We start from the raw sequence: 22,670 nt of genomic DNA, 5'->3' as shown, positions 1-22,670 counted from the left end.
CACATCTTGAGCAAAAGCAGTATATATAGAATACATTCATTACCTGACCAAAGTCCTGTCGCCTATACAATTTTTAGTAACAATAAATAATAACTTGACTTCTAGTTGATCATTTGGTATTAAAAGTGGCTTATATGCAAGGCAAAGGTCTCGAGATTCCACTTATTTTACAAAAAAAAAAAAAAAAAAATATATATATATATATATATATATATATATATATATATATATATATATATATATATATATATATATATATATATATATATATATATATATATATATAATCATGCCTTAATTTTTCATTTTTAATTAGCAGTAAGGTCTGGGTTTGCTTAGACAAAAGTCTTGTCACTTAACAGAAATAATGTACAGTATAGAATTTAAAGTCATGGAGCAGCGGATAAAGAATTAGTATTGTGTATGACTCCCACAAACTTCGATGTCTGCATTCATACATCACTGCAATGACTCAAATAACTTAGAAATAAAGTCACCTGGAACTATCAAGATTGTTTAGATTCATCTTCAATGCCTTCTTCATCTTTCCCTAGACATGGTCAATAATGTTCATGTCTGGTGACTGGGCTGGCCAACCCTGGAGCACCTTGACCTTCTTTGCTTTAGGAACTTTTATGTGGAGGCTGAAGTGTGAGAAAAAGCACTATCCTACTGAAGAATTTGCCCTCTCCTGTGGTTTGTAATGTAATGGGCAGCACAAACCACTTGATCCTTTAGGCTGTTAATGTTGCCATCTACTCTGCGGATCTCTCGCACGCCCCCATACTGGATGTAACCCCAAACCTGTGAGAATCTTGGGTCCATGCGAGTTCTAATAGGTCTTCTGCAGTACTTGTGATGATTGGGATGCAGTTCAACAGATGTTTTATCTGAAAAATCGGCCTTCTGCCACTTTTATAAATTATTAATTAGAAGTCACATTATTATTTGTTGCTCCTACAACTAAGATTGATGACAAGACTTTTGTAAGGTAGTGTATGTTAATAAAAAAAATACTTGTTTTTAAATAATAATATTGTGCTTGATTAAAGTGTCTGGATCTAAAAGCCCTATCTGCACTGTAGGATCTTCTCTGACCTTATTTAATCTTCTCTAAAATATCCACCACACAATGAGTAATAATTATTAATAATAATAGACTTAATAATATAAGTCTAAAAATAATTATTTAATGTTTTAAGTTTAGTTTAACATTTTCATTTATTGTTATTTTTTATCACGAAAATATTTGTTAACCAATTGTCAATTGTTTTAGCTTTCGTTTACTAGAATAACCTCAATGTGGAACATTGGTGTACTCCCAGGAGAAGAGTCGTGCACAGTGATTACCTGTTTTTCTTTACTTGGAAGAAAAGGTGCTCAGATTAACAGACAAAACGGGGAAAAAAACAAATGGAGAGAGTGGCTTGGTTACAAAGAGAAGGACCAGTTGCCCAAACCCTGGGTGGCAGAACAGCATGCCATGCTTCAGTGGAAACACCACAAACAACCACAAAACAGGCTGAAAAAAAACACTCACATGGTCTCCTGCAAGAGGAAACAGCGGAGCCGCTGACTCGAGCGTGGCCCTGAAAGCAAAGCATATATCTTTGAAATCATGGACAGGGACAACTTCTATCTGGGATCATTAATTCCGCTCACCTACTTACCACGTCTCATTAATGCACTGGCCCTGGCTTTATCTGTTTATCTAACTCCTCACTAGGTCACTAAATACATTGAAGATGCTTTACACCGCTGACAAAAATCAGACGCAGATAAGGCTGTGAAAGTTGACAGGTCAAGGTAAAAACCATCATGAAGGATGACTTCCCCTATTCTGAAGTCTAATCACCTCGGGCTATTTCCGCCCTGAGGGATGAGGGCAGACCCCGACCGCAGGGTTCCCACAGCTTGTGTTACATCACACCGTATGGGGCCGCAGCCATCACTGCTTCAGGTAGAGCTATAAAAAAAGAGCTGTGGAGGGGAAAAGAAGGATTTTTCATGCAACCGAGCATGGATTCAAACACTCTTCACAAAGTGGAAAAAAAGACTGGAAATTTTTGACAATAACAATAACAATCTGACAAGGCTATGAAACGTGTAAAAGGTATAACAAGGTTATTAAAAGGTAAAATAGAAGAAGAATGGTTTAATGACACTGCTTTAAGTTTGTTTGTTTGTTGGTTTATGTTTAAAATCATCCTTCTATACATTTTTCCAGTTTGCTAAAAACTCTAAAACATATTTCTGGTTTAACAGTGTTTAAAATCTTTCAAAGAATGAACTGAATTAAAAAATCCTGGCATTGCATTCAGCAAAACTAGAATACAGCTGTAGCATTTATTGTCTTACAGAACAATGATGTAAGCCCTGTCCATCAAACTGTCAATCAAATCAACTAATGTAGAAGGTATGAAACATTAAATCAGTTTATATATACAGTATATATATATTCCAACAATATATTTCAATGTCCATGCTACTCATATTTGAAAATCTTCAGCTTAAATTTCATAACATTAGTAAATATTAGAGAATATATTGTATCAGTAGAATTGCAATGAATTTAAAATATTATTACAAAAACACTTAATAAGAAAGCTCCAAACTATAAGGCTAAATTGCTATTTCAGGTTTACAGGCATGTTATTTTAACTCCAAATAAAAATAATAAAGCTTTAAAAAATTATAAAGCTGTTAACAGTATTTTCAAATAAATATTTTTAAATAAGCTGGCATCATTGCTCTAATTATATAACCTTGAAGTTATCTCCAACTATTTTTAATGTATTTTCAATTTTTATGTATGTTACAGTATGCACATTTTATAATAATTCAGATATTAAAGGGCACCGATGATAAAAATCAACTTTTGTAAGCTCTTTGGCAGAACTGTGTGTAGGTACAGTGTGTACAAAGTCATATTGGAGTGATATAAACCCAACAAATCTCTTTTTTAAAATGTCCTGATGTTAAAATAGAGAGAAGCAGCTACTTTGCATTAAAAGTCACAGCTTACAAAATCAGCTACAGTATACTCAGACACCAAAATGGGCAAATTTTGAAGGTTATAATAAATAATCTGAGGAGTATTTAGAGGTGAAACTTTACAGACTCATTCTGGAGACACCAAAAGTGTATCTTACATCTTGTAAAAGGGGTAAAATGGTGCCCTTTAATGCTGACTCCTCAGCTTGTGAGTTCTTATAAAGGATGCACTGAAAAACTTGAGTCAGAAATTGTATGAAACATATATACCTGTCAAGTGACTCGATTAATAGCGCTTATTGTTTTATTGCTGTTTTTAACAATTAATTAATTGCTCCAACTTAAAACGCTCGATTTGACCACCCTGGCTTAAAACCCAGCAACAAATGGCAAACAAAATCTCTTACAAGTCTTTTGTTCACATACAAAAGCTGGAAAACGATTACGGCTCAGCAGGCGCGTCATCCTGCAAGGCTCAGTGCTCACACTCTGACCCATGCCGAGTGAAAAGCAAGCAGGCTTGAGCAATGAAGTTACGAGTTTAGCATAACAGGTTCCCCACACGGAGCGATCAGATGGGCCGCAGCATGACTCTATGAGACAGGGCGACCCCCTCATGCGTAAATGAATCTAAATAAATAAATAAGCACGCCAAAATGAATTGGAAAAATAAAGAGATGCCTGAAACGATTTTAGTGCTCGTGAAACAGGCTCGAAACTCAAAATGCCTCTCAGCAGGGTTTGGCTAGAGAGCTGAAACGGCGAGCAGTGGGAGATGTCCAGTATGTTCCATTAACAGGTGTCCTCCAGCAATCCGAAACTGACCACTGATCAATCACCCTCACTGGTATAGATCCAACTGTTTGGGCAAGCGTCAAAAATAAAATAAAAAATACGACTTATTCTGGCTGTGAGGGCTTTCCGTTTGGCTAAATATTCAAGCGTTTTAATAAGAACTGTCACTTCTATAAAAAAGATTTATGACTGGAAGGGAAATAACACAAAACAGAAGCTAATCCATAAAACTTCATATCGCGGCTACGGAAGGGAGGAATGCCAGAGTAAATGAGCTCTTAAGTGCTTTTTCATTTAAATAGCTGAACGGCAGTGTGGAGGGCAGAGCTTAATATTAACAGGCTTAGACCGGCATAATAAAGCAAAGTAAACAGACATAACGGCGCAGTCAGTCTTCACACAGAAGGGAAAAGAATAGGACTTTTATCAGACAATGAAACGGGCTTATGAACAAGCAAAAACAATCTTAAGAGTTGCATTATAGAAAAAATGGTTAGGAAATGGTTGACAGATTTAAAGGGATAGTTCAAATGACAAATACTATTAAGTAAAAATTTTGAAAATTATTGACTTTGTCTTAAACAGAATAAAAAAAACTTTTTGGATTTACATTTTTAAGTGTGTAATTTCTTCTGCAATGCTGAATGACGATGAATTATTTTTTTTATTCAACCATTGGCAAATTTTTGTTATTTGAAACATTGAAGCATACACATTAATTGCATCTATTATGTTTCTATGAGTATAACACACATATGCAGTTTCTCCAAGATGGACATCCAGCATTCTCCAGCATCCGGCGCCTGTCTCTGCACAAAAAGTTTGGCCCGAAGAGAAATGGTCGTGCCCAAATGAGCCTGGTTTCTCTCAAGGTTTTTTCCTTCACTTTCTTCAATTGGTGAAGTGTTGCTCCTCAACACTGGCTTGCTTGGTTTAGGACTAGTAGAGCTGCATATCGATGGAGTTGCCCCTCAGAGTTTTGAATTTCAGTAGTGAAATTTAAACCACACTGAACTGAAGTAAACTGAAGCTCAACTCTGAAAACTGGACTGAGACTGTTTCGATTTACAAGAACTTCTATGTTAAGCTGCTTTGACACAATCTAAATTGCAAAAATGCTATAGAAAAAAGATAAATTGAATTGAATAAAATAAAGGAGAAAAAATCTATTGATCCTGACACCAAACTTTGACTTCTTGTCATGACTTGTGTAAAACCGCAATAAACAAGTTCAAAAGATGTTTCTACTGTATACGAAAAAAATGTTGTGAACCTTTGTGTACTGTACAAATTTACTACAATTTTCTTATGTTTGTGGCTGTTTTTGTCCCATTAACTTCCACTATCATGACATTTTTTGATTGCAACGCCATGACAGCATATAATCATGGATTTTTCATTCTTATTGGTTTCATCTGTTGGAAAGAGGTTTACTTTTTACTGCTGTTATAATCAGTTGGCAGCATTAACCCTTTAGATAAGATTTCTAGCTTTTATATGGAGTTATGTGGAGTAAAATGGCAGATTATAGTGTGTTTGTGTGTGTGTGTTTGTGTGTGTGTGTGTGTGTGTGTGTGTGTGTGTGTGTGTGTGTGTGTGTGTGTGTGTGTGTGTGTGTGTGTGTGTGCGCATGAATACACTCACTATGTTTGCCAAGTTCTAAGAGCTGAGCTGTTTATTTTGATTTTCTCAGGCATATCAAGATAAGTGTGCAAAGGCTCGAAACTCAAAATGCCTCTCAGCAGGGTTTGGCTAGAGAGCTGAAACGGCGAGCAGTGGGAGATGTCCAGTATGTTCCATTAACAGGTGTCCTCCAGCAATCCGAAACTGACCACTGATCAATCACCCTCACTGGTATAGATCCAACTGTTTGGGCAAGCGTCAAAAATAAAATAAAAAATACGACTTATTCTGGCTGTGAGGGCTTTCCGTTTGGCTAAATATTCAAGCGTTTTAATAAGAACTGTCACTTCTATAAAAAAGATTTATGACTGGAAGGGAAATAACACAAAACAGAAGCTAATCCATAAAACTTCATATCGCGGCTACGGAAGGGAGGAATGCCAGAGTAAATGAGCTCTTAAGTGCTTTTTCATTTAAATAGCTGAACGGCAGTGTGGAGGGCAGAGCTTAATATTAACAGGCTTAGACCGGCATAATAAAGCAAAGTAAACAGACATAACGGCGCAGTCAGTCTTCACACAGAAGGGAAAAGAATAGGACTTTTATCAGACAATGAAACGGGCTTATGAACAAGCAAAAACAATCTTAAGAGTTGCATTATAGAAAAAATGGTTAGGAAATGGTTGACAGATTTAAAGGGATAGTTCAAATGACAAATACTATTAAGTAAAAATTTTGAAAATTATTGACTTTGTCTTAAACAGAATAAAAAAAACTTTTTGGATTTACATTTTTAAGTGTGTAATTTCTTCTGCAATGCTGAATGACGATGAATTATTTTTTTTATTCAACCATTGGCAAATTTTTGTTATTTGAAACATTGAAGCATACACATTAATTGCATCTATTATGTTTCTATGAGTATAACACACATATGCAGTTTCTCCAAGATGGACATCCAGCATTCTCCAGCATCCGGCGCCTGTCTCTGCACAAAAAGTTTGGCCCGAAGAGAAATGGTCGTGCCCAAATGAGCCTGGTTTCTCTCAAGGTTTTTTCCTTCACTTTCTTCAATTGGTGAAGTGTTGCTCCTCAACACTGGCTTGCTTGGTTTAGGACTAGTAGAGCTGCATATCGATGGAGTTGCCCCTCAGAGTTTTGAATTTCAGTAGTGAAATTTAAACCACACTGAACTGAAGTAAACTGAAGCTCAACTCTGAAAACTGGACTGAGACTGTTTCGATTTACAAGAACTTCTATGTTAAGCTGCTTTGACACAATCTAAATTGCAAAAATGCTATAGAAAAAAGATAAATTGAATTGAATAAAATAAAGGAGAAAAAATCTATTGATCCTGACACCAAACTTTGACTTCTTGTCATGACTTGTGTAAAACCGCAATAAACAAGTTCAAAAGATGTTTCTACTGTATACGAAAAAAATGTTGTGAACCTTTGTGTACTGTACAAATTTACTACAATTTTCTTATGTTTGTGGCTGTTTTTGTCCCATTAACTTCCACTATCATGACATTTTTTGATTGCAACGCCATGACAGCATATAATCATGGATTTTTCATTCTTATTGGTTTCATCTGTTGGAAAGAGGTTTACTTTTTACTGCTGTTATAATCAGTTGGCAGCATTAACCCTTTAGATAAGATTTCTAGCTTTTATATGGAGTTATGTGGAGTAAAATGGCAGATTATAGTGTGTTTGTGTGTGTGTGTTTGTGTGTGTGTGTGTGTGTGTGTGTGTGTGTGTGTGTGTGTGTGTGTGTGTGTGTGTGTGTGTGTGTGTGTGTGTGCGCATGAATACACTCACTATGTTTGCCAAGTTCTAAGAGCTGAGCTGTTTATTTTGATTTTCTCAGGCATATCAAGATAAGTGTGCAAAGGTCTCGCAGGCAAGCACTCATACACACTGTACTCCATATAGAAGGCAGAAACTAAGCTTATTTTGCACTGCAACTGATGATGAAGAGTAAAAATTTAAAATTCTACCTCTTCCCAACAGGAAAACTTCAAGAAAGCATGATTATATGCTGTTATGGCTTTGCAATCAAAACAATGTGATCATGATAGAACTCAATGGGGCAAAAACATCCACAAACATAAAGTGGTAGTAATTTTGCCCAGACAGTATTGTTGAAGTTTCAAAAATTTTCAAAGCATTTTCCCAAAATATGTCTTAAAATAAAATGTCACCAAAATCCTTCCACTTGCTGAAAAACAGAAAAAGTTGTGGCCAAATTAAGACTCAAATCACCCCAGAGTGGATGAAAAAATCCCCAATAGCACACAAGGGTTAATAATACACAATTCTTTAGTTATTATGTTATTGCTACACTGTATGCTGTTTATTGTTCATGACATTATTACAACATCAGGTGTACGCACTAGTACTCCATCTAAACATGATTCCTAGCCACGGCTCACAGAACATATGTGCTTCCCCTAAGCATTATAAATCTCTCTGTCACACTGCGCATCATTTCTCAAGCTCTCTGGACAGGTGAGCATTCTGGCTGCTGTCCATCTCATCATGTCTCATTGTCCCGACAAGAGCCCCTCCACACGAATCCTGCACCTCCCTGGCGCACATCAGGCCCACAAAGGAAGCACAGGAAGAAGACTTTGAGAAGTCTGTGAGCACAAGAATCACATATGATCAGTGTCCGGCTCTTTCGAAAGAGGCCAGTCTGGCCCCCGTGGTGCACTGTGACTCAACAGAGGGCACCAAAGCCTCTCCTCCTCTCCCTTTCAACTAATTAGCTCAAGTGGAGAGAGAAGCAGGGTGCTCCAGAAAAAAAGAGAGAAAGAACGAGGGTAAAAAAAGGAACCAGATGACCTCCTCCAGTTGAAGCAGCCTTCGAAATAGCTGACCCACTTGTAGACACACTTTCGGATATTTGCGTGTCCTCAATGCGGTAACCCATATAGCGGTGTAGTCTACATAGGACAGGGTGGAAAAGCAGAACTCATCTCTTGCTGAGCGGAGGGGAAGAATGATGGTGTGCGTTGCATTCAGAAAGCCTGAGGGTCCCATGCTTGTGCGTGTGCAGTTCCTCTCCACGCTCATCAGAGGTAGACAGGAAGCAGATTCTCCCACTTCCTCCCACGCCACCATTTTCAAGCTGGCTGTTTTTGGCACCAAAGCAAAAAAAGACTTATCTAATGCAACAGCACCATAATGAGCACTCGTTCTAATATTTCAGCTTTTTTTACAGGCCTTTTCATCAACGCCGAGGTCTGATGGTACGACATTAGTGCCGTGATAGCCGTGGAATGGATTGTCAAGCAATTTGAAAAAGCCATCAGAAATTCACATCACACACGCATATTAGCGGTAATACAAAGCACAAAGTCTGTGAGAGAAGTTAAATGCCAGGAGGAAAATGGACCATGTCTCTACGGGAGTCCAACAGAAAGCTATTTCAGTGTAAAGGGACTAAAGGCATACTGATTCGGGCACTGCGAGGGCATGGAATATATGACAGAAAACTGTGAAGAAAATCTCGGTCACGTTTCTTCATCATCAGCGAGTGAGATAATGTGTTGAGCGCACAAAAACTAGAAGCAGTTTCCCACTTTTAAGAAAAAAAGAATAGTAATTTCCTTGATTATCCCTGACAAAAATAATTAATTTCCATGAAATTTAATGAACGCAAAACCGGTTTGTGCTGTGCTTCTATATTAAAAAATATTAAATTACAATATGTTCAAATAAAACATATTAAAATGGTTTTAGCTTGAATATAAGTTTGCATAATAACCACTGAGAAAACAACAATGGATGATTTACCTCAGATTTTTTTATTATTAAAGGTGCAGTAGGTGATCTGCCAAAATGCTAATCGGTTAGCATATTAGCTTTGAACGGCAGGGAGGGACTGTGTTTCAAAGCCACGCTTCTTGAAATCACGAACGCACCCACAGCAGCAAAACAGCGGACAATCCAGTTCATTCACCAGTTAGAAGTGTATGTAGTGGCTGGCCCGGCGGCGTGCAAGAATTTAACTTATTACTAAGCCACACATGCTACTTCAAAGCCAATACTTAGAGTAGCATTGTAAACAATAGCACAGCACGTCACAGGCTGTCATTGTACAGAAATGACCCAATGGGAATTTAAAAGCAACTTAGGCTAGGCGGAATATCGCTATTTACTGATGTTTTGTTGTTAAACTGAATATACATTATCGATGCTGTAAAAAGCTCCCTTCTGAAACTGAAAATAGTCACATTTATTTTTCACCAGGAGATTTCAGTAGTTGAACAACATGTCTGTGCATAGAACCTATTCATAGCACAACAAATCAGCTGTGTGTGACTAATATAGTTTTAAAACAAAACATTACCTCTCTAACAGAAATACTTCAGCCATGTTGTGGTGTAATCCTTCCTCCAGCATGACAAAGTAACTCCAATACTGATTCAGGAGTTTAAAAAGATTCAATTCAGCATTTGATTTTGCCGCGACTGTGACAGTCGCGTGTCGTGAATGCGCGGCGCTCATCTAGGCATGCACATGCGGTGCTCATGCAGGCGTGCACACGCTAATGTCGGACATGTATGAACAGAGATGCGCAAAAGCCCAAATCTGCATTTGTTGACAGACAGTTTGAGCTACTTATCGGAATTATGGGAAATGTCAGCCCAACAGTATTTAATTGGATGAACATTTTTTAGTTTTATGCATTTTATATAAAAATACATATAAACATATTAGATAATTTACTGTACACATTACTACTGAACTGTGAAGAGACTTTCAACCAGCACAACAAAAAAATGTTTCTGAAGACAATCACATACTGCACCTTTAAGTATTTCCTCCCTTGAAGACAAAACTCTTAAAATGTATCTTATCCTGTATGTATATATCCTGTATGTAGGTATATTATGTTTAACTCAGTTTACAGGTGACTTAAGTTAGTGTCTCTCAACCACGTTCCTTGAGGACCACCACCTCTGCATATTTTCTGTTGCTGCGCCTGAAATCGCTTACTACTCAGTATAGGTACTGCATTTAAATTTACTACATTTAAATTTACTATATGACCGTTAGAAAGTGTGCTCTATACAGTATGAATGCGAGTAGTATGAATGGAACTCGGATATTTTACATCTACCATTTTGTCATGATCACATTGCCAATGTCAGTTGCATCGCTTTACTCCTATTCATGAATTCTCTCGTGGCGTATCATAGAATAGCATATCATCCATCTGATGCGCACTTCAGAATCTCCCTGGAAGTAGTAGGTCATCCGAGTACTCCTGGCAAACAGATTTTCGAATTTTGACTAAATCTACTTTAGATTAAATTGACTTAAATATATTTGGTTTTATTTTTATTGTAATGTAATTTAAATATTGATAACATTTATTATACAAAGTATTCAAACTTTAAATTAAATAAAACAGTTTTATTAAATGATGGAATATAGCTTTTCTGCAACGTCCATCTTGTTTAATCATGTTGTGGTGGTAGAGTCTATACACTAATCCTGTCTTGTCTTGTATGTTGTTCTGTTCTTGTCATCGTCTTTTGTATGAGTACCATCTTGGCCACACTCAGGATGCAAGCTCTTGTCCTGGTGTTTGTATTTGTTCTGCTGCAGCATGCCGTTTCATTCTCAGAGTCTCAGTCTAGTCGGTTTCAGTTGGTGCTGAGATGAAACATGCGTGTTGCATGTGTGAATGCATGGTAAGTGTTTTATTTATCATGTACTTGTATTTTGTGTTCTGTCTACTGTAGATTAGATACTGTTCAAATGTGCATGTGCACGTCCCGCATCACACACATCACAAGATTAATTCTGATTAAGTATTTATCAAAAAAACTTCACTCAAATACATTCTCGTCTCATTTTTATTATTCAACGAAAATGTCAGTCTATTTGTATTATAGTTAAAATCATCATCAATAATTTTTATTTAGTTTTTATCTAGTTTTCATTGGTAGAAACTTGTCACAAAAATTATGACAAAAAATTTTTCATCAACAAAATTAACACAGATATGAATTCAAACATACTCTTTTTAGCATACTATATAGTACATATACAAGTATGCCATTTTAAACACAGCCCGTGTCTCCTTAACATTAACACACCTGATTCAGATTATCAGCTCATTAACAGAGACTGAAAGACCTGTAAAGGGTGTGACAGACAAAGGAGACATCCAAAACATGCAGTGCTGGTGGTCCCCCCGTAACATGGTTCAGAAACACTGACCTAAATAAACTGTGAAATTAACTTAAGTTGATGCAAGTTGATGAGCAAGAATGTAATAAAATAGCGATGAAAAACAGCCGAACCATAACAACAACCTTGAAACTAAGAAAAACACAACAACATTGTCTAAAATTAACTTTTTAAATTCCATGATATTCCAGAAATTCTATGTCCTGCGGGAACCTTGTATAATATATTTTAAACTAGAATTTCAGCCAAGAATAGCCTTTAATCAAGCTATCAAAGGATGTTTGGTCATCATTTAAGCAGTGAAGAGAGAAAGCTGAGTTTTGTTGTTGGTCCTGAAAACCTGAGTTGCATTAAAGAGCCCATATTATACATGAAATAGGGTCATATCTTGGTTGTAAGGGTCTCCAACAACAGTCTAATATGCATGCAAGGTCAAAAAACACTTTCATGGTCTTATAATCTGCATTTATTTTTACCTAATTATCCCAGCGACTCCTGTATGAATCGTTCAGTGATTCATTTGTTCCCAAACCCCTCCTTAGCGCGAAGCTAATCTGCGCTGATTGGACCGATGACAATCTGTCGCGATTGGTCGACTGCCTTCAGTCAGAGAGTGAAATGGCCAATAGCTAATCAGCAATTTAAAAAGTAATCACAGTTCATACACGCTAGATAGTGTAGGCGTGGATTTTAGCTGCCACACACACACAAACACCTCCGGACGAGAACGCTCCCGCTTCCGCCCGCACCCGCCAGGTTTTAGCCTTAGAACCCGCCCCGTATTCTGCCCGCCGCGCCCGATCCCGCTAAAGAGCGGGGGAGAACAAAACCGAAAATCTGTATAAACACACACACAGCACCAAGCATAAAGCTCTCGCTCGCTCGCTCGCTCGCTCGCTCGCTCTCTCTCTCTCTCTCTCTCTCTCTCATACGCGCGCGTGCGCACTAACACACAAGCACCAAGCAGACACATCTTTCTCTTTCTCAGGCAGCCCGCTCCCGTCCCAAATCAAACCCGTTACCGACCGCTCCGGCGATTTATTCGGAAATTTATTCCCGCGCCGCAGAAATCTGGCGCGGGGACAGCCGCGGGTATGCACACCTCTAACGTTACCACGGAGCTCCATAAACAAAGCAGCACGCGTCGCGTTTTTAACGTGACTTTGCACGCGATAAGAGAATATAGCCAGTTAACCTGATACAGTACACTCGGTTACAAGTAACAAATCACAACTAAATACATTTGCAAGCTAGAGTCAACGAGGCAACAACTTTAACCGCACGTACTTACACTTGAGAAATGGAAGAAACCCATCCTGACGTCCATCAGTTACTCTTTACTGATCCTTCCTTTAACAAACTCAGATGAAGTATTCTTTGTAGCATGTAGCTTCCAGAAGTTTCCAGTAGTTTCCAACTGCTTGGCTATAATGCTGAGGTTTCATCTTTGGGTAGAGACTCAATATATCCATCTGCAATGTGACTTCAATCGACCGGCATGTTTGTGTGCGTGTGTTTGTGGGTGTGTGTGTGTGTGTGTCTGGGTTACTGCGTCAGAGGGTGGGGCCTCAGGTTTGAAATCTCCCGGGTTTGCGCGTGCACGTGAAAAACTTTGTTTCGTTCGTACGTCATGGCGAAACACCTAATGAGTCGGTATCAAGGCGACTCGTTTGAAGCACTATGAATCGACTCTTTTATAGATGAATCAACAGTTTTAAACACTGTATTCTTACAGATTTAAGCCTTAGCTGGATACTTCACTTCACTTAGAGCTGTGTTACACACTACATGGAGGGGAATTTTCAAAAACCCATAATATGGGCTCTTTAATCTCTGTTAATGAGTCATTTAAAGTTTGAAGCACTTGAACACAGTTTGCTGACTCACTGCAAAACAGCATCATCGTTTGTTGTGTGTGAACTATTAAAAAGTGCCTGTGGGAACAAGAAAGCACCTAGCTTTCATGTGAAATTAATAATAAAAACAAATAAAAGGGAGGATGGGAATTATTGGACTGGATGGGGTGGGAAGGAGGGAAGTCAAACTCTCCAAAAGCACAACCAGATGAAGCAATAGAAGCAAGAGAGTTCTCGAAATCAAAAACCAAGACCCAGAAATGGGTTCCTCCTCCAATCGAAAATCAACTTTCAGTGCCCTTTACCATTAAAAGTCAGTGAAATAAAAAAAAAAGACAGATGTGGGGAACTGTATTCAATTAGAAAAACCAGACACAGCTCAATGACCTCGGAACATTAGCAGCGTCGTCAGGAGCTTTCGTACGGCGCTTTAATGGGTACTCACCTCTGAGAGTAAGAAATCTGTCTGAGTGCTTTTGTCAGCTTTTTGGCATGAAGATCTCTGGGTGGCACGGGTGGATTCCTGTTAAAAAAAAAAAAAAAGTATCAGAAAAGTGTGCGATAACAATTAAACAAAGTTAGGACTTAAAACATTTCCATGGAATACTTGATTTAGGTCAATCCATTAGCATTCTGCACTCACATAATCATAAACTGAAAGCTTAACTACAAAGCATTTAGAGTGACAACTAAAAATACAGTGATTTAATTTCAAATTAAGTCATTTAAATAAAAAGCAAAATAATAGAGTTGCTAAAAAATAATAGAGTGATTGTGAGTAATTTTTTTTAGATTCTGTTAATTCAATTCACTTAAAAAAGTTTTTAATTTTACCTCTGAATTACATTAAAGGTTCTTTTTTTAAAAAAATGTTAACAATGTTAAAATAATTTGTGTGTGTTGAGTATCATTTAAGACAATGTTAGCACCTGTCTGCTTTAAATGTGAAGAAAACTGGATAATTTTGAGTTTTTGTCAGCTAATTTCATGTTTCGAATTGAAAATAATTTTTGGGGCGGGATCAAAATCAGTGAAGTAGAACCCAGCTGCTAGTGGAATGACGATACATCGTTTCTCATTATTGTTCATAGCGAAGTTTTCTTATCCTATGAGAATTATTCATGAGAGCACTTTCTTTCCGAAGGCAAGACAGACCTGCCAAGCTGTGAAACTCAATGACTGGGTGAGACCGCGTTTGCTCACGACACAGGTCCTAGGTGTTTGTTTCCATGATCCGTGGTATTTGTTGCATGTTTTTCCCCACAATGCTGTCAGGGCCAATATAGCAAAGCTTGGTTTGCAGCGAGCATTTTTATCGGGAGAGCTGTACGAGAATTAGACAATAGCGGACTTTGCCTTTTATCAGTTGACTTTGTTACCATTCAGACACATTGCCTTTATCCAAGCTGCTGTATTCACCATATTCTTAAAATCCTCCAGATTCCCTGCAGGACTAATGGTTGAAATAGATAAGGCAAGAGACCTGTTGCACTGCTATCCACTGTGTTTGCATACAGACCCGGGGATTCAGGAGGAGAGAAGTCCTCCTCATTTATAGTGTTTATATAAACATGATTATATTTATAATGATATAACAAATTGTGGTTATGTGTATATTAAATTACAAGTAACATATGTAGCAGGGCAATAAATTAATGACTATTTATTTCTTTGCATTTTAACTTTGTAAACTATAAAATCATGGGTGTCCTCATGGTTTGTGTCTCATTTTGTGAGCCAACTGACAACTTGACACATGACAACTTGTTCGCTCCCCTCTTCTTCCTCTGCTCTGCCGGCCATACCCACTCCTCCCTCTGCTCGCAGCGCTCCACGTCCATCTTTAAGCATTTTTTGAAAAATTTCTGAGGTAGACTTAACCCGAAAGAAAGGTTTCAAGACCCTATGACAGAATTTCTAAAATCAAAATGACCAAAATAAAAAAAAAATATTTTAAACAATTTACCCTTTTAAGTTTTTCATTCATTCATTCATTTTCATGTCGGCTTAGTCCCTTTATTAATCTGGGGTCACCACAGCGGAATGAACCGCCAACTTATCCAGCAAGTTTTTACGCAGCAGATGACCTTCCAGCCGCAACCCATCTCTGGGGAAACATCAACACACATTCACACACACTACGGACAATTTAGCCTACCCAATTCACCTGTACCGCATGTCTTTGGACTGTGGGGAAACCGGAGCACCCGGAGGAAACCCACGCGAAGGCAGGGAGAACATGCAAACTCCACACAGAAACGCCAACTGAGCCGAGGTTCGAACCAGCGACCCAACGACCTTCTTGCTGTGAGGCGGCAGCACTACCTACTGCGCCACTAAAGTGTGAATATTTAGTTTGATTAATAATTTATTATTTTTAATAATAATTTAATTATTTTAAACTATTTTATTTTAACAAATATTTAAAATATACAGTTGAAGTCGAATTATTAGCCCCCAGAATTATTAGCCCCCGTTTATTTTCCCCCAATTTCTTTTTAACAGAGATTTCTAATAACTGATTTATTTTATCTGTCATGATGACAGTAAATAATATGACTAGATATTTTTCAAGACATTTTATACAGCTAAAAAGTGACATTTAAAGGCTTAATTGGGTAAACAAGGTTAGCTAAGCAGGTTACAGTACTTAGGCAAGTTATTGTATAACGTTATTGTATAATATTGTATAATTTTAAATGTTACTTTTATTCTAACATAAAATTGTTCATTTGATATAGATTAACATTTTAATGATATTTTGTGCCCATTTATTCTTTTAACTCATTGTAAAGTAGCTATTTAATAAGAGGAACACTACAGTCACTACGTTCTTATCTCTTCCATTTTAATTTAAAAAAATGGCTCATAAGTCTATGATAATGACACTCCGACTGTATGCCCATATTGGTTATATCATCAGAAATATGTTGAGAGTCTTGACTTGGAATATCAAACAGCTTTAATCCCCCTCCTCTCAAATATGCCAGAACGGCAGACTAATAAAATAAGAAATATGGTGCAGCAAAATTTAGGGCAGCCATACTTCATTAATGACATTCAATAAAGACAGTAAAAATTGACAAAGACGAGCCTAGCCAGCAGGCTGCCAGTTTCACCAGTGAGTATTATTTTACGAGCTTTTGCACTGATTTATTAGGCCATTGTGACCGCAGGTTCTTTTCCCACTAAAAATAGAGCGGAGGTCTCTTGTGCGGCACAATCTGTAAAGTGATGATGTCATTGACCACCAATTCTGTTGAGTCCAGTGTCGACAGCTGGATGCCACATTATGCATATGTTTACATAGGTTTAGCACACATATGCTTTACTGAAGATCACATTGAAAAACACTGCAGTTCTTGATACGAAACCCACATGACTGGAGTAAAGAAACTGCAGCGAGCCCTGTGGTATTTACCAACACACCATTTTCTCAGAGAAAAAGACTGTGACCTTCAGAGACGTACTTCACACTATTGGCAGCACATTTTCTGAATTCAGTGCTCGAAGAAAAGACTGATAAGGACAACATCAATTCAAGCCTCTGCAGACTGAGTGAGATTCAAACTAGAAATCTTTTTATTGAACATCTAGACAGGGATCAGTAAGTATGGAGAGCGTTTAAACTAGTAATGCAGTGCTGCAGCCAACAGAATAAAGGCGCATTCACTTCACACAATCTCACGCTGAGATTTGCAGCAAAGCGACCTGGAGTCATTAGTTTTCAATGAGAGCTGCCGATTTGCAGAGATGCGGTGACTACAAATGGGGATCACAAAAAGTAAAAATTGGGTTCCAGGAGAGTAGTGGGACCTTAATTTATTATTGTTGATACAGTTATTGTATTGTATTGTATTGTATTGTATTGTATGTGAACTTAAACCACAAAGCAGAAAACTGAATAAATAAGATTTTCATTGATGGTATATATGCAGCTCTGCACAAAAAGTTTGGCCAAAGGAAAAATGGTTGTACCCCACTGAGCCTGGTTTTTTTCCTTTACTTTCGTCAACTGGTGAAGTTTTGTTCCTTGCCACTGTTGCCACTGGCTTGCTTGATTTGGGATTGTAGAGCTGACCATTGATGGATTTGCTCCAGTGTTTGATCTTTCAGCAGTGAAATTTAAACCACACTGAAATGAACTTAACTGAACATCATCTCTTAAAACTGGACACTCTACATTGTAAAAGTGCTATAGAAATAATGAATTGAATAGGTATATTGCAATAAATAAAATATTTAGCCAAGACACAACAATTTGATAATTTGGAATCTGAGGGCGCAAAACAATATTAATACTGAAAAATCCATCTTTAAATTTGGCATATTACTATTTAAATAGTGAGCTTTGATATAGTCACAGAAGGAAAAAAAAAACATTTCTATTTGTCTTTTCTACTGTTTTTTTTTTTTAACAAAAAAATATTCCAATTAATTTCAGTACTTTAGCTGCAACTACTCAAAAATGAGAAATGCTGTTTTGTGAAAATATTGTTTGTAATGTAATTAATGTTGATTTTAAGGTGTCTAAAAAGACTTAAAAAAACACTTCAGTTTCCTCCAAAAACCCATCCTTTTGTATATATTTTGTAATCGTTTGCATATTATCTCTCTTTAAACCCCTTTTTTTAAAAGTCTTTCCAGCTCTGTTCTGATTGGTCAGGTGACAATAGCTGTTGTATCTGGTCATCTGTCTACAGTGATTATATAAAACCAAAAGAAGGGCTGAACAATAATACCAATAAAAACAATAATACCACTGATAGCTAATAGTAGCGCATTTTCCCTCAATAAAACAATAAGGTGATAATGTTTTCGCTTCAAAGTAGAACTAAACGGCTCAGCTCTTTAGCGCCTCAAGGACCGTTTATCTATTCAGCACATTTGCTTTCATGAAGATACTGTAGGTCTTGAATCGATCACACAACCAGCTCTAACGAGAAGCGCTTGAATTTAACGAAGAACACAAATATCTCAGTGATTTAGTTTTAAGTCAATTGAAGGAGCACCGACATTTCCAGTGACAAGGCTATTACATGTTTTTACTGTCGTGCCAATAATTGCACCATAGTATTGTAGCAGGATTGGGTGATACATACAGTAGTTCACTTTGAAGTGGATCATTACGTTTCGTCATACAGTAGTTGTTCCAAAACTATTAAACGCCATTCATTCTTGTCCTAGGACATATTTAAAAAACATTTTTCATACACTTTGAATGTTGACTACTGTATAAGCATCCTTTCTTTTTTTTCTTTTTTTTTTTTTTTTACAAAATTCGTTGTTTTAAGTTACATCCACATCTTTTGTGTCCTCAAAGTCAATGAACAAAAATAAAGATCTCTGACTTTAAATGTTGTAAACATTTTTTGAATTCTTTAATTCCAGCTAAAGAACTTTTTCCAGAAGAAAAAAATATTACAGGAAATACTGTGAAAAGATAATTATTTCATTAAAAATCCATATTAAAAATGATATAAAAATATATATAATACAATATAAAAATGTATATTATACTGTAATTAGGGCTGTCAAAATAAGCGCGTTAACGCATGTGATTAATTTTAAATATTTAACGCGTTAAAAAATAACCGTTTTTTTTAATTTCCTGTTTAGGGCCAGCGCGAGCATAGAGGCGACCTATAGGCGGCCGCCTTGTCAGCAGAACAGTGAGCGAACCCCCCAGTCTTCACTTTCATCAGCTACACCAACCCTCTCCCTCATGGTCCTCGCTTTCATCAGCAAAAATGTCACTTTCTTTTTCACTTTATGGGTTGAGGGCAGCATAATTGCCTTTTGTCTATAGCGCCAGTTCAGCTTGCTCCGGCCCAGCATGTGTTTAACATACAAAGAAATTTGGATAAGACCAAGGACGCACTTTTAGAAGGGAAGTTTCAGCATAAAACAACTAATGTCGCATCACCAGGCTATCCTGCGTTTCCTCCAGAGTTTTATGTAGTTTCGGGTGTTTTATTTTTAATCTTTAGACTTTAACTGCAGTTCAGCAGTTTACTCTCATTCAACATATTTTCATTCAGGATGTTTTAATGGAATTTGATACCGCATTGCGGACGAAAAAAAAAACCTCCGCATTTCGGGACTCACGTGTTACTTTAAGGTAATCAAAAATCGCTGCTTACATGGTAGACTCTTAATCAGTATTATCTTAATCATAAAAGCTGAGTATTGGTGTCCATGTAAATGTACTCTGTGAAAATAGCAGATGAAATCGCAAGCTGTCATAGACAGACCATTTCTCTCCCTTTAAGCTGCTTCCATGAGCCCTAATATTTCATAAGTTTCATGTTGCTATGTCAGAATCCATTCTTGTAAAATACAGCCATACATTAGAGCGCGGAGTTTAAGCAAATTTGATGAACGCGATCATGCGTGTTGATGAATCTGAAGTGATCCCTCCCTCACTCACCGGGTCCGCTGTACTGCGCAGTGTGTGTGTGTGTGTGTGTGTGTGTGTGTGTTTGTGTGTGTGTGTGTGTGTGTGTGGTGCAGAATCCAACATGGAAATCATTTTTGTTTGTTATTGGCATTGATTGTTTTGAAATTCAAATGGGATTTAATGCCTGTACTTTTATTTCTGTAATAAATATGGCGTTTCGTGATTAATCATGATTAATTAAGATTAATTACGTTTCGTGATAAATCATGATTAATCACAAAAAAGTGAGATTAATTAGGTTCATTTTTTAATTATTTGACAGCCCTAATTATAATATAAACATTTGAAATAAAAATTAGTACAGTAGTAATAGAAAATTTGCCTTCAACTGTATATGTGTGTATGTTTATACAACAGTTCTGTCTGGTTCTTGAATCTGATTGGCTGATAGCTGTGTGATATTCTGCAAATAACGCACTCATAAAGCCTCTTTACCCTTCATCCTTGTGTATTACTCCGCCTACATACAGCAACTAACAGAGGACACTCTACAGTTTGACAAATAATGCTGCTGGATAACATAATGTACTTTTGAGGCTTTTTAGGTGAGAATGTAGTTGTTTAAATTACAACTATGCTTTTTATTTATAAGGATAGTGCCTATTTTTATTTATCATTTCTAAGAGACAACGTGTCGGTGGCTATTAGCCTGTCAATGAGCAGACCAAATACAGACTCTTAATAACTCTTAATAAGCCCTTAGAGGAGGAAAAGCCCAACACAATTTTAAAATACAGCTGATCAAGTCATTATTAAACAGGTAAGTGACTTTCTAAGTAGATCCCAATCTTTTGTATGTTGTAGTACGCTATTTATACTATAGTAATTGTAGTGTTATGATTGTGAGATGGGCCATATTAGGAATGTATGTATTTTGTGTTGGTCACTTTGTGAATAACCATCCATAATCCACACTATGTGTCAGTAGACTAAATGTGTTCAGTTGGATGTTTTTCTGTGGACTCTTACCTTTCGAAATTAACTCTGATGCACAGCAATGAATGCTTGTGTGTCTTGTTATTACGATGATATGTACTCCATATCTAATAAGTGTTTTATTTACCACTTACACAATTATAGCAAATACAATTTATACATTTTATAAGCTTCCCATTGAAAAACAACTAGCTGTAATGGCTGCTTGAGTGTTGCAGATTTAGACTGATGTACATTTTGTCAAGATTACTCATGTTCTTTTTTATGTAATTATTTGTAAACACTGAAAAGTGCAAAAACAGCATCCCAGTGCATCCGCGTCGTGGTGCTGGCTAATTGACTTTCTTAAAGTTACTTTTTGGTTGGCCATCTGTTTGTTTCTATTAAAGTCTCCTGTTTTGGCTACTGCAGACTAGTTCAGTAAACAGAAAGAAAAAAGAAATGCCTGCATGTGTTTAGCATTTTTCCTATCACAAACACAACAGTAATCTGGTAGTGATTGCGTTGCTTTGGCTTTTTCGGGGTTAATTATTGTCATCACCTGATTGCAACAGAGAAATACTAGGAAATCGCTGTAGACTGTTATTTCATGCCGTTCAAACTTATAATCTTAAAATGTTAGCAAAATCATCTGTTTTGTCATCATTTTAGATATTACACTAGAGAATGGTTTAAATTTTAGCTCTAAAGTGACGTTTGTGAAGTAGCAACAATTTTTGCTGTTCTGACGTCAGCTGCAGATCTAAATGAATGAGACTCTCCCTGTTTGATTTTTTTATATTTATATACATGTATGCCATTGAACTGTTGTATAAATGCAATATCACACTTGTAGCAGTGGGATGTGGCTTTATATCATCACTGGTGGGACGCTAATGCAATGCACGCCTCCCACCAGTGCCGATATGTAGCCACATTGCACTGCTACAAGTGTGAAATGGCTCATATATAATGTATACACACATTTGTCCTGCTGCTTATACTGTATATACTCTGCATTAACACGTTGGTCAGTTCATGTGTGCTGCACTTTTTAGACCTTTTTAAAGCAGTTGATTAATAAAAGAATGAAGGAGGAAAAAAAAAACCTTTTTGGCCACATCACCCAGCACTATAACTAAATGCTAAGCAAGACATAAAATCATGTCATGGACTGTTACAAACATTATGTGCGCTTTGTTTGTCCTTTTGCTTTTACAGCCTCTTTACTGCCCTCTGTTGTTTTTATTCATCCTCCCCCCTCCTCCATTCCTATCACGCCATCCCATTCCTTATTTCAAGACCACTAGTCTATAAATCTGAGATGGACCTGTCATATTTCCCCTTCACTCGTCTCTGCCCTCGAAGCCGGGACCAGGAACGTTATGCGTCTCACAGTGCATGTAAAGCATGCGACAAACTGTTTACTGCACCTTAAGTGAGTCTATCAAACATCGTCCCAGTTCAAAAAAAAAACTGCAGCGTAGCATCGCTATAACTTCCTAATGCGAGTCTTGGGAAAAGGACGGGAAAACCAGCGCAAACTGTCAAGCCGGTGCATGAAATTAGGCTTTCCCAATGACAGTAGAGCGATCATGAGACTTCACCAAGGTGCTTATGAAACTTGCAGGTTATGAAACGGTACAATTTCTCACCAACTCTGCCTGAAGTTGTGCAATAAGCTCATCTCTCTCCTTCAGCTTCTGGTGCAGAAACTGATTCTCCTCTCTCCCAGGATCCTGCACACAAAGCACACACAAACACGTTATTTAAAAAAAAAAAAAGGGAAAAAAAGCCAGTCTGCGTTATTCAAGC

General features: G+C 37.2%; 1 protein-coding gene across 11 annotated transcripts in view; it reads right to left on the bottom strand.

Moving 5' to 3' along the window:
- The window catches only part of ccser1 (coiled-coil serine-rich protein 1), a 149,147-nt gene that overhangs the window by 54,869 nt on the left and 71,608 nt on the right, over positions 1–22,670 (bottom strand). For 6 of the 11 annotated variants that reach the window (XM_068218492.2, XM_073910476.1, XM_073910477.1 and 3 more), the window contains exons 8-10: positions 22,511–22,594; positions 13,926–14,003; positions 1,541–1,589 (exon numbers count right to left, since the gene is read on the bottom strand). In XM_068218492.2, the coding sequence (XP_068074593.2) occupies positions 1,541–1,589; positions 13,926–14,003; positions 22,511–22,594 (211 nt within the window). Of the gene's footprint in view, positions 1–1,540; positions 1,590–7,721; positions 8,552–13,925; positions 14,004–22,510; positions 22,595–22,670 lie in introns of those variants that run through there. The other 5 variants (XM_009304062.5, XM_001335233.10, XM_073910480.1 and 2 more) reach the window with 3 other exon arrangements.

The sequence above is a fragment of the Danio rerio genome, chromosome 8, assembly GCF_049306965.1.
Source record: "Danio rerio strain Tuebingen ecotype United States chromosome 8, GRCz12tu, whole genome shotgun sequence".
Classification (NCBI taxonomy): Eukaryota; Metazoa; Chordata; class Actinopteri; order Cypriniformes; family Danionidae; genus Danio; species Danio rerio.
This window is presented reverse-complemented; position numbering and strand designations above follow the sequence as displayed.